Consider the following 12,845-nt stretch of genomic DNA (forward strand, 5'->3'; position numbering starts at 1 on the left):
TGACATGGGGGCAGGGAGAGGGAGTCGCCATCCATCCCAGATGGCAATAAACTGTGTAACTCAGGCAATGATGGATAGCCTCTACTAAGTAGGTCTAACAATTCCCAACAAGGATACAATATGGTCAGGATCAGGACTAATTGTCTCAAGCAAAATAATATTGTGTCAAAGTTCATGGACGCCGATATCCACCACACGTGTGTTATATTCGACATGCGCCCACACATCATGTGTGGTGTGAGCAGGAGGCAGCCCACACGGACTGTATGTGGACGGACATTAGAATTGCCCACACGTGTGGGCGCGGCTACTTCGTGCCACACGGCCAACAAGTACTACTCATCTCCACCCCGCGCATGTGGGACGAAGCAAAAATGCCCACACGTCCTGGCACGGCTACGTTAGGTACCCCGTGGGATAACGATTTAGTTGCCATCCTGGTTGGCAGATGTAGTTATCCGGGATGGCAAGTGTAGTTGTATAATTATGACAACTTTATCTGTTTGGTTAACTATAGTTGCCATGTCTAATTTATGGTAGTTGCCGCGTGTAATCAAACCGTAGTCGCCCGTGTGTGATTAACTGCTTGCCATATATGGTCAAACAGTAGTTGCCATGTGTGTTTACCTAGTTGCCACGTGTGATTCAACCATAGTTGCCATGTATTATTAATCACAGTTGTCATGTGTGTTTATCTGGTTGCAACATACACGCAACTGCAGTTGCCGTCTAGCAAAGAATCACAGTTGCCATGTGTGTTTATCTAGTTGCCACGTTCGCGTAACTGCAGTTGCCATCCACAACGTAAGAGTGTCGTGTGGGCGAAAAGCAGTTTGCCCACACGCGCATGAACTAGGTGGTGGCTGTGTGGGCAGAAACTAGTTCACCCACACAGCACAGCTCACAAACAGCATGGTGCGGGCGTGTGGGCAAACTCTCCAACGCGCACACACCAACCCCGTCCTACGTGACACACCAAATCCACTTTTTCGTGTCAAGATTCGTGCAAAAGACAGTAAACAACGATTCAGGCGTGTGGACGAGTTGGGAAACGCCCACACGTGTGGGCGTTAATGTTTCTGAAGTTCATTAATATAGTTCGTGCAGTAGCCTCAGAGGAGAGAATTAGAGATAGCTGGTGGACCCTTCATATTTTATTTTGAATATTTGTGAGCAAAGTGCCTGGCCGTAGATTAACATAAATTAGTACACGCGCTTCTCTTCCCTTTCTTCATATTTATTGTTAGGAAATCCAACTCGGTGTTCAGGCTCATCTGCTCTCGCTCAGAATTTTTTTTAAAACAAATACTAGAAAAATTCAATAAAATTCAATTTTTTTGTGGTAGATAATTTGATGCGCGAGGTCCGCTCCAAATTTCAACTCATTTGTACATCTAATGAGCTCTCGGCAAAAAAAGAAAAAATCAGATCAGAACAGTAAATTTTTTTACAGACCCTCATTGTGTCTTTTTTGTCGAGATCTGCTCAGATGTCCAAACGAATTGAAATTTGGAGCGGACCTCACGCATCGAATTATCTACAATTAAAAAAATTGGATTTTTAAAAAAATTTCTAGTGTTTGTTTTGATTTTTATTTGAAAGCGGGTGCAACTGAGCCCGGGAGCAGAAACTCTGCATTGTTGTCCAAATATGGATCAGTCCTTAAAGGCATACCCCGACACGTCCAACATAGATATAGATATTCCCCTTAAGATTTTGCTTGTACCTAACAGTGATAAATTAATCTATGTAGAAAAAAGGCATTTAATTGACAATTTCTGCGGGAGGGTAAACTGGAAAAGATCAATATAATTTGTTAGGCTAAATGGCATGGACACTATAGTAACTATGTCCATGTCGACCGAACCCTATGTTAACAAGCGGAAATTATAGCTACATTGAGAGCTCTTAGTTAAGACCCAACTGCGCCATATCAGAAATCAAAGATCTCATGTTCACGAATAAGCACGTTCAGAAACAGCGCCATAATCAGCCCTAGCAGCAGTGGATAAAGAACAGAGCTCGTGTACGCACCTCAAAGATGAGACATGACGTCATTGTCGCAGCTGCCCAAACTCCCTTGCCGCCTGCACCCTGTTCCGTTGTGCATGAGGCCCGAGAACGCGCACGCGAGTGCCGCCGTCGCCCAAACGCGAGGCGGCGGCGTCCAGTCGTGCCGCCGTCGTCCAAGGACGAGGAGACACCGTCCACGCGAGGTGCTTGGATACATGTGTGCGGGGCAGCAACTGGCTTCATCCAGATACGAGCGGCGATAGAGAGACGCGAGGGCGTCGATTAGCAAAGCACCCACGTGATTTTTACGGAACGATCTGTGTGTGATTTGGTTACTGTTTTTTTATATTGGATGGATGGAGAGATATGCAGACCGGTTTTCTCTCTTTCTACTTACTACTATGTGCCGCCGGTTTTTTCTACTACGAGGGACAAAAAAATCTGTGGGCTAGGAGGTGGGACAAGGGGTGATCTCCTTCGATGGATCGGTGGAGTCTAACAAGAATCACAACGGACTCCTCCTTTAAAAATGGACGCTGACAAGTGCCACACGTGTGGGCGTTAGGGAATCCGCCCACACATTTTGTGTGGTGTATAAGAGGAATAGCCCACACACCTACGTGTGAGCAAAACAAGTAATGCCCACACATCTTTTTTTCCCTCCTGATCCCTCTCACACGCGTGCGTGTGGGCGAAGTTGATAACGCCCACACGTCCGTATGTCAGGCCTCGTACCTCCTGGTACCGCACGCCACGCGTGACGGTCACCGCGCGCCCGCAGTTGCCATGGTCCAGACCCTCGTCCATGTTCGTTTAACTGCAGTTGTCATGTCGTTGAACTACGGTTGCCATGTCGGACAACTGCAGTTGTCATGTATGGTCTGATCTAATGTAGTTGCCATGATTTCATAACTTTAGTAGTTGCCACATACTAACACTAGGCAGTTGAGAGAGTTGTCATGTGCTCACAAGCATGCTAGGGCAGTTGCCATCTGCTTACGTGCACGTTAGGGCAGTTGTCATGCATGTACGTGCATGTTAGGGAAGTTGTCATGTACCATGCAAAAACACATGGCAACTCGGTAAAAGAGAGTTGCCATCTGCTTACGTGCACACTAAGCAATTGCCGTGTACCCTGCAAAACACATGGCAATTCGGGTAAAAAAAGTTGTCACCTGCTTAATAAAGCATAGTGGGGACAGTTGCCATGTGCACTGCAAAACACATGATAACTAGCAGCTTGAGTGTGGGAGAGGAGACGAACGTGTGGACAAGATGGCAAATGCCCATACACTAACCCTTGTGATTTTTACGGCTAGAGGCGATAGAGAGACGCGAGGGCGTTGATTAGCAAAGCACCCTTGTGATTTTTACGGAACGATCTGTGTGTGATTTGGTCACTGTTTGTTTAGATTGGATGGATGGAGAGATATGCAGACCGGTTTTCTCTCTTTCTACTTACTATGTGCCGCCGGTTTTTTCTACTACGAGGGACAAAAATTCTGTGGGCAGAGGAGGTGGGACAAGGGGGTGATCTCCTTCGATGGATGGGTGGAGTCTAAAAGCAACTCTAGCAGACCCGCAAAACGCTCGGCCCGTAAAAATACCGGCGAGTATGTGGGCCCGGCCTAATTTTCTAACTAGAACAGAGCCCGTATACTCGTCCAGCCCGCAAAACTTTTTGCTGCAGCCCGCAAATTGCACGCCCCGAGCAGTATAACTGCGGTTCCGCGACCCTTTTGCGGGTCCAAAACCTATCCCTCTGCCGCCGCGAGCCACCTGATTCCCCTTTCCCCTCTCGCAATTTCTCGCCGCCAGCGACCACCCGCCCCGCCTCCAGCCGCCATGTCGGGGCGAATGTGAAGCTCCGGACGCGGCTCCGGCAGCAGATCCGGCCGTGAGCGCGACCCGGAGCACGAGCGGCGCGTCCGAGCGGACGGCGCGAGGAAGCGCGGCGCCCGGAGGTGGACCAACCGCGGGATGTCGCCGCCGCCGAGCTTCAACCGCCGCGAGACGGAGGAGTACGACCGCTGTAGCGTGTCTTTCTCCTCCGCGAGATCTTCCTACACCGGATGCTCCTCGTCCTCCGGCGCGGGCTTCCTCCCCGTGAAGAGGGAGTAGTCGGACGACGAGGAGAAGCCGGAGCCGCTGGCGCCGTTCGCCTTCGTTCCAATGAAGGAGGAGCCCGAGGAGCCCGCTCCGCTCGGCCGCCGCGGAGTCATCGGGCCCGAGGACTATGTCGCGGACTTCGACGCCGTCGCCGCCACCATCGCCGAGTGGAGCGTGCGCGAGGAGGCAGAGCGCCTGTGCCACGCCGAGGAGCTCGAAGCCCTCCAGTGGCAGCAGGCGGTCGCCGCCAACGACAAGGCTGAGGAGTGGCGCCGCATCCGCGCGGAGCAGGCGGCAAAGTACATCGACCTGTGCAGCTCCGGCGAGGAGGATTGAGCGTCGCTCAGCCTCCACGGCGTCGTCCATTTTGCCGCGACCTTGCTGTCATCAGATCCGACCCCCTCTACTACTAGTTAACGCAACATTTAGTATGATCTATGCTTAGTTTGTTGATCCTCTAGTATGTATGAACTATGTAGTATGTGATGTGATGAACTATGTGTGTGCAATTTCTTCTGCAAAGCGTTTTTGAAATTATGCAGGTTTAGATGCGGTATCTGATCGGCGGCGCATGTTTTCAACCCGCAAACGAGATCTTCGTGAAACCATAAACGAGTTTTGAGCGTCGAATTTTTACGGGGTCTACTAGAGTTGCTCTAACAAGACGAAACGAAAACGGACTCCTCCTTTAGAACAAGATATGGTCTTACGTCTTATGGGTCCACGTCGTCGAGTTCGCCCAAGGGCATTCCAAAACATAGGGCCGGCCCTGGGTGTGGCTTAGTCAGGCCAGGTTTTTATTGCTTCGGAATGGATTACACCGGTGCTTAGAAAGGGTGGCAGAAGCAAAGTTTTGCTTCCGGTGCCAGCCAGTGCTTGGAGAAATAACTGCTCCCTTCGGCCACGATGCTTCGAGCGGTGCCTCCATCAAATAATTCTTTTTACCGGAGCCGTGAGCTACCGTTGGGTCTCTAGCCGATGAGCTTGTTGTGTATCTGACTCCATCTGACATCCTCAGGTATTTGATTCTTTTGCTGCTTTTGCGGTGTCAGTATTTCTTTGCTCAGGGCCCATAACTTGATGATGTGAGACCCACCACGTTCTCTTCTATAGAAGAAAGAGAGTTAAGCCCAGTTCTTTTCCCAGAATCCGACCCATACCCAGCTTCTTCCAGAATCTTTAAGCTCCATTTGTTTTACAATCCTGTCTAATTAGACCCTAACTAGATAGGATTGTAAAACAAATGAGGCTCAAAGATTCTGGGAGAAGCTGTGTCGGGGTTGGATTCTGGGAGAATCCCCAGATTCTAGCAAAAGAATTGGGCCTTAGAGTGGGGGAGAACAGTGCATGCATGCATGCATTCTCTCACGTAATACATAAGACATGCATTTTATTTTCATCCCCATGTTTTTAAGGGTTCATATCTTTCGTACCAAATGTCCAATATTGAAACTTTTTATATATTTGAATTCTTGGTGACAAGATCTTCAGAACAAGATAAATTTTGGATATGATTGAAATATATTTAATTTTATATATTTCAATTATATTTGAAATCACTTTCATAAAACAATAGATTGTTTCACTATTTCATATAAGTTTTTTTCTAGTGTTTTGCTCATTTTCATAAACGGGAATATGGAACTCACAAATAGGCAGATATATTTATATATTAGTAATATAAAAGTTTAATATATTCTTAATAATAAATCCCGCACAATGCAATAATCAATATCCAATATTTTAAATAAAAAATTCACATATTTTGACGGAGTGGAATAAGCAACTTGACAAACGCACTAATTTTTTTTCGTGAAATACATGGACTGCAATTCTACAATTTAAACGTGTTTGAAATAGTCAATTTCACATATTTTAAATAACCTATTTCACATATTTTTTTCACACACTAGAATAAGAGATTTGACAAACAGACTGAAGTATGTTTCATATATTTGAAAAATATCAGTTTCACATATTTCAGATAATCAATTTAACATATTTGAAATAACCCATTTCACATATTTTCACAAACTGGAATATGCAAAATGGCAACCAAACAGAAACATGTTCATATAATCAATATCACATATTTGAAATAGCCATTTCATATATTTTTCACAAACTAGAATAAGCAAAATGGCAAACAGACCGAAATATGTTTCATATATTTGAAAAATATCAGTTTCAGGTATATTAGATAATTAATTTCACATATTTGAAATAACCCATTTCACATACTTTTATAAACTGGAATAAGCAAAATGGTAAACAGAATGAAATATTTTACTGGTTCAATCAGTTTCACATTACAAAAAATGGATTTCACTCGTTGTAAAATGCCTATTTCACACATTAGAAAGCACATATTTTAGTCAATTTAAAAACTTGTTTCACTCATTTCTGAAAGCCGATTTCAATCATTAAAAAAACTCATTTCTTTATATCCAAAAAACCAAATTCACTCATATGAAGAAACTGATGTCGCTCATTTCAGAAAGATAATTTCACTCAGTTGAGAAAAGGTATGTCACTAAGTTGAGAAAAGATAGATTTTAGTCGTTTAAAAAAATAGTTTCATTCATTTCAGAAAGCTGGTTTCAATCATTTCAAAACACACTCATCTCTTTATGTTCAAGAAACCAATTTCACTCATCTGAAGAAACCAATGTCACTCATTTCAGAAAAATATTTTCCCTGAATTGAGAAACATATTTCACTAAGTTAAGAAAACATATTTCAGAATTGATTTCACTCAATGCAAAAAACATATTTCTAAAAGATAGATTTCAATCCATTTTGGAAAGACATTACACTCATTTACAAAAGATATATTTCACTCATTTCAATATATAATATAATTATACAAAAACTGATTTTTGAAAAGACCTATTTCAGTTTTGTCAATGAGTGAAAAGATATATTTCACTCATTTCAATAATTGTCAACGCTATCAATTTCACACATTTGAATAACCCATTTCAGTTTTTTGAAAAGACCTATTTCAATCATTTTCAGAAACTGATTTTTGCTATTTCAAAAGACATCGGTTTCAGTTTCTCAAAAACCTATTTCAGTTTTTCAATTGATCCATTTTCAATTATTTCAGAAAAATATGGTTCACACATACAAATTTCATGGGGTTTCACATTTGAATTTGACAAGCAATATTTCATATTTCAACAATATCAATTTGAGTTTACATATTCACAAATTAAATATGGACTAATATCACTATTTTTCGCAAATCTGAACCAAATAACTCTTGCATGTGTCACAAAGTCAGATAGGTGCCATATCTCACATGTATAAACCATAAATCTCTTCTATATTACACAAAACCAGATTTCACTTTCACTTGAGTGAATTCCAGAAGTAATCAACTCTATATGAACCATAAATCTCTTCCATATTTCACAAAACAAGATTTCACCTTCACAAATCTAACACTGAACAAAAATCCAAGCCGAGCACAAATTCAGAAAAAAAAAACAAAGAACATTGTCAGCCCTGATTTCTTTCGACGCTCCCAAATCTTCAGAGGATAATCGCCGTTTATCTAGGTAAAAACCAATATCATGCATAACAAAGAAAAACTAACTCTGAACAGATGCAGATAGGTTAGGGGCGCTGGGCTCCATGACTCACCAGAGGCAGCTGGTGGCGGAAGTGCTTGGAGTCGCGGGATCCGGCGCCGACCGTGAGCTGCGACCCGCTGTGGTGGGTGGCCGTTGTGGTTCCCAGGCGAGGATGGCGGCCGGGCAAAAAGGATGTCGGAGGACGGACTTGTGGTGGGCAGGATCGAGGAACCTCGTCGGCGCAGGTCACCCCAATGCCGACAACAGTGGATCCGTCTTCCGCCGGTGTGATTCGGCCTCACTCCTAGCCATCCGCCTGGTACAGCGGTGCCGTCGCCAGTCCAGGGCTCCTCTCACGAGCCACAGGAGAGAAAAGGGGAAGAGAGAGAGAGGGGGTGTATTTGGTAGCATGTATTGTCCTAGCCTAGTTGTTCTCCTCTCATACATGCTGAATGTACACATGCTGAGTCCATATAGTTGATGTTGTTTGGCAGCGATGTATGCGCTCAGACATGCTGAGCTGAGACTTTGTCTGGCAGACTGCACATGTTTAGACATGCTGAACAATTTTGAATTATGTTTTCTTGTGAACGATGAACAAATTGAAAACATGTGAACACAAATTTAAACATATTTTGAAAATTTAAACAAAATTTGAAATTCCAAACAATTTTTTGAAAATTTAAAAATTCTGAAATTATGAAGATTTTTGTAAAATGTGGAATTATGAACTTTTTGAAAATTTAAACAAAAATTGAATTTTGCAATATTTTATAAAAATTTAAACAAAATATGAAATTCTAAACATTTTTTCAAAACTCAAACAAATTTTGATTTTTGTTAAATTCCGAACATTTTTTTAGAAGTTCGAAATCCTGAACATTTATAGAAAATTCAAACAAAATTTGAAGTTCTGAACATTTTTTTTGAAAATGTGAACAATTTTGAAATTCTAAACTTTTTCAAAAATTTAACCAAATTTTGAAATTCTAATCTTTTTCGAAAATTTATACAAATTTTGAAATTCAGAATATTTGTTTGTAAATTTGAACAAAATTTGAAATTATGAACATTTTTTAAAAACATAAACATATCTGGATGTGGTCTAGTGGGTGGGGACGAGGGTCAGGGCCAGCATGGCTGCCTCCATGCACCCTGTCTGGGATGCATGAGATGAGCATGGCCGAGGTCCTTTTTATGTATCAGATGGGCATAGCCCAGATGAGCCCATGCACAATACCAAACAAGGAAAAGTGGGTCGGATTGAGAACTTTTGCCCTCATGAACCCTCCATGCACCCTACCAAACACACCCAGAGAGAGCGGGTGAGATGCAAGATATTTATTCTACCCTGGTCCCATGTTTCGTATTGCGTCTTGTATTCCTTGTTGTATAGCATGAAGCAGTAAATCCTACATGGCTCCCTCACGAATCTTGACGCAAGCGCCAACGGCGGATGGTGAGCCGGTACATCCCGTCATCGGTAAAAAGGAGTTTGCGGTGCCTCCATCAACAGGAAAAAAGAAGCCTAGCTAGCACCTGTACCAAGCACTTTGCGTTGCGGAGCAAAGAAATTTGGAAGGCGCAACACAGCTAGCACTGACATAGTGGCACCTGCGTTGTACAAGGCCTAAGCATGTTAAAAAGTTTAGCAACTAAAGCCCTTAGTGCATAGGTGCTTAAAGTTGTTGTTGCTAAGCTTTTTTCATTTAATGATTTGGCAACTAAACTCTTGTATGCATTGGTGATCTTTCTTCATTTAAATATTTTGCCTAGGTTCACGTGATTAACATTGTTTTTTTTTGGTGGTTATCAAACTCATCTCTCTCCTCTTAATTATTTTGCCACATCAGATTCTTTTTCCTACATGACATCCTTAGAGCATCTCCAACAGACGCGTAAAAATATCGAGCGCTAAAATAGTAGTTTTACAGCGCCACTGTAGCACTTTTAGCGTGCGGTAGCCAACATCGGTTTTCTAGATGCCCAAAAAACGCGCGTACAAAAAACACGCAGTGCAAATTATAAAACGCGCGCGGTTTGGTATCCCAAATTTTCAGCATGCGATAGCGCTTTTTAGCGCATGCTCTAAAATTTTTTGCGCACGCACTGTTTTGTAGCATCTCTTGGAGCGTCTCTGCGCCTAAAAAGAACAGTGTTTAGCGCGTGGAGCAGTTTTTACGTGTCCGTTGAAGATGCTCTTATCCCCGGTACAGGGTGGAGCATTGAGAAGGGCATTAGGAAAGGAGGTGATTGATGTAAGTTGGATACGTAACAAGTACGTAGACGCGGCATTTTTGCCATCCAACGGAAGTCGGCTTCTTCCTCCTCTCTGTCTATTCTTCCCGTCGCTCATCCGCACTAATGGACGTCGCCCCATCGAACCTGTAGATTTTCGCATATATAATTGCACCGGTTTCTCTGTTCGATAGAGGAGGCGCGACGTAGACCGAGCACGAGCATGACAGGGTGAACAGATGCAGCGAACACAAATACTGTAATTCGCAGCAGCGCACGGCCGGCGCGGCGACTTGTCTTAATTGCAGTCCAATTTGCAATACTTTCATCATATCGATTCTGATCCGGTGGTCTATTATCTCCAGTTCTCCACTACTACCACCAGCCCATGCTTACGAAGCTGGGTGCGACTCGTTCCAATCAAGACATCAGTGCACTAGCTCAGAAAAGTGCTTACCACATCAGTGCACTGCAGGTAACGCCATCTGGTGGATCACGCCGATTAGTGATTAATAATAATTGTTTAGATACCTCGTTCGATCTTACAAAAAAAGACAAAGTCAAAGTCAAGAAAAAAATATACGCAATCTCATTCTAAATATCATTTGTGTAAAATGGTCGGGCCTCCTTTCCGGTCTTTATCGATCGACCGGCCCCATACTTGACCCGCTGACCCAGCACTTGCAGCATTATTCTACACACAGTCACGCATGGCACATGCCCAATTGAAGACGACGACGACGACCAATACTTACACGGAGCTTTGGCTCGCGCCTATACGGTGACTAGACTACTAGTTCTTGATCTGGGCGAGCATGCAGCGCACGTCCTTGGCCTCGGGCCGCTCCTTGGGTTCGTCGGCGGTGCAGAACACGGCGATGCGCAGCACCAGCAGGATCTGCTCCTCGTGCCCGGCGCCGGCGATGGCGGGGTCGATGGCCTCCGCGTAGTCGCCGTTCTGCACCACCCGGCGCAGCCACTTGACCAGCCCGACCTCCTCCACCTCCGTCACGAAGAACTGGTCCGTCGGCTCCTTCCCCGTCGCCAGCACCGCCAGGATCACCCCGAAGCTGTAGATGTCGCACTTGGCCGTGAACTTGAGCGACTGGTGGTACTCCGGCGCGATGTAACCCATGGTGCCGGCTACGTGCGACGTCGACACGTGGGTGTGCGCGTCCGGCATCGCCTTGGCCAGCCCGAAGTCCGCGATGCGGGCCTCCATGTCGTCGTCCAGCAGGATGTTGGCCGGCTTCAGGTCGCGGTGGATGATCTGCGGCTGCTGCAGCACGTGCAGGTACTCCAGCCCCGACGCGATGCCCACCGCCACGCGGAGCCGCGCCGGCCACGCCAGCCGCACCCCGCCGCCGTCCTCCTCCGACGGCGTCGCCTTGAGGGCGTTGTGCAGGCTGCCGTTCTTCATGTACTCGTACACCAGGTAGTGGCAGTCCGGCCGCGGCACGTGCGCCGCCAGCGGCAGCAGGTTGCGGTGCCGGATGTGCCCCACCGTGCGGATCTCCGACTGTATCTGCCGCGACCACTTGTCCAGCTGCCGGCTCTCCTCGTCGCTCAGGTTGTTCTGCCCGTGCCCGTCGCCCACCTGCTTCTTGATCTTCTTGATGGCGATGAACTTGGGCTCCTCGCCCTCGGTCTCCACGGGGAGCTGCGCCTTGAACACCTCGCCGCACCCGCCGCGCCCGATCACGGCTAGCGAAGACAGCATGTCCTCCTTCTCCAGGAACGCCAGGTGGTCCGCCCGCTTGATCAGCTTCGGGGTGAAGATCACCATGCCGGACTTGCTCCGGTACCGCCCGCGGATGCAGTTGAGCGCCAGCCGGAACAGCACGGACACGCCCAGCCCCGAGATGACGCCAGCGAGGGAGCCGACCACGAACCCGATGATCCAGTTGCGCACGCGGTGCTTGTGGCTGCGGTGGTGCTTGCCCTGCTCTGCCGCCGGTGCCGTCGGCGGCGCGGTGTTGTTGTTCCTCGTCGGCGGCGAGCTGTTGTTCTTCTGTTTGCCACCACCGCTGCTCGAGGTTGTATTCTCAGCGAGGATATACCGGTGCGGCACCCCGGTCCGGCGGTGGTGCACGTGCCGGATGCCCGGACGGGACCGCCGGGCCATGGCAGAGCGCATGACGGCGTGGCGGCCGTCATAGCACTGGACAGCTGAGACGAGGAGGAGGAGCGTGGCGAGAGAGACGAGGGAGAAGACGGGACGCTTGCTCGGCGTACCTGCCGCTAACGCCATTGTCACCAAACGTTTTGCTCGTTGGTCGTGTGGGGAGGAAGATTCCGGCTTGTGTGGGGGACGAGGTGGGTGGAGAGCAGAGCTATTAATAATGGCCTAGCTGAGGATTACCGTGTGGAAAAAATGCACGGCTGTGATGCGTTTGTGGACTGGATGGACGTGCCAGATTGGTGTGAGAGGGACATATCGTGGCCTGCCCAGTCAGATTGGCGGGAAACGACCGTTGACTCCGAGGCAAGTCAAGAACCGGCCAGCACGGCAAGGGAAGAATGGAAATGACTATTATGCCCCTAAAAATCTGGGAAGATTCTCACGTCCCATCCTATATGTCGCTATATACTGTATTTAGGTGGTCCATTCAAACGTATTTTTCCTAGCAAAAATCCCATTTAAATGCACTAGTAAGCTTAGCACAATGCCCCCCCAAAAAATCTCATTCATCTAGTTAGACTTATGAACCAACAAAAAATCATCATAAAAATATCCAGATGCAAGATTTAACTGAATAGTTGCAGAGAAAATATTTCAGTAAGATTTCCAAATCCAAAAATCTAATAGCAGGAATGAGCCATAGTCATCTCTAGTATCAGATAAAGACTATATTCATGTGAAGCATTGATTATACAAGTACAATGTTTCGTTTCGTTACAAAAAAA

General features: G+C 46.1%; 1 protein-coding gene and 1 long non-coding RNA gene across 2 annotated transcripts; both read right to left on the reverse strand.

Moving 5' to 3' along the window:
* Positions 1-7,514: 7,514 nt before the first annotated feature.
* On the reverse strand, positions 7,515-8,112 carry LOC123160403 (uncharacterized). Its single transcript, XR_006480168.1, has 2 exons — positions 7,771-8,112; positions 7,515-7,681 (listed from the first exon to the last, which is right to left on the reverse strand). It is a non-coding gene; the product is annotated as an uncharacterized lncRNA (long non-coding RNA).
* Positions 8,113-10,440: 2,328 nt separating this feature from the next.
* On the reverse strand, positions 10,441-12,257 carry LOC123159970 (leucine-rich repeat receptor-like serine/threonine/tyrosine-protein kinase SOBIR1). Its single transcript, XM_044577778.1, has one exon. It carries the CDS (start codon positions 12,187-12,189, stop codon positions 10,732-10,734), a length of 1,458 nt encoding a protein of 485 aa, XP_044433713.1. The 5' UTR covers positions 12,190-12,257; the 3' UTR covers positions 10,441-10,731.
* Positions 12,258-12,845: the final 588 nt, after the last annotated feature.

The sequence above is a fragment of the Triticum aestivum genome, chromosome 7B, assembly GCF_018294505.1.
Source record: "Triticum aestivum cultivar Chinese Spring chromosome 7B, IWGSC CS RefSeq v2.1, whole genome shotgun sequence".
Classification (NCBI taxonomy): Eukaryota; Viridiplantae; Streptophyta; class Magnoliopsida; order Poales; family Poaceae; genus Triticum; species Triticum aestivum.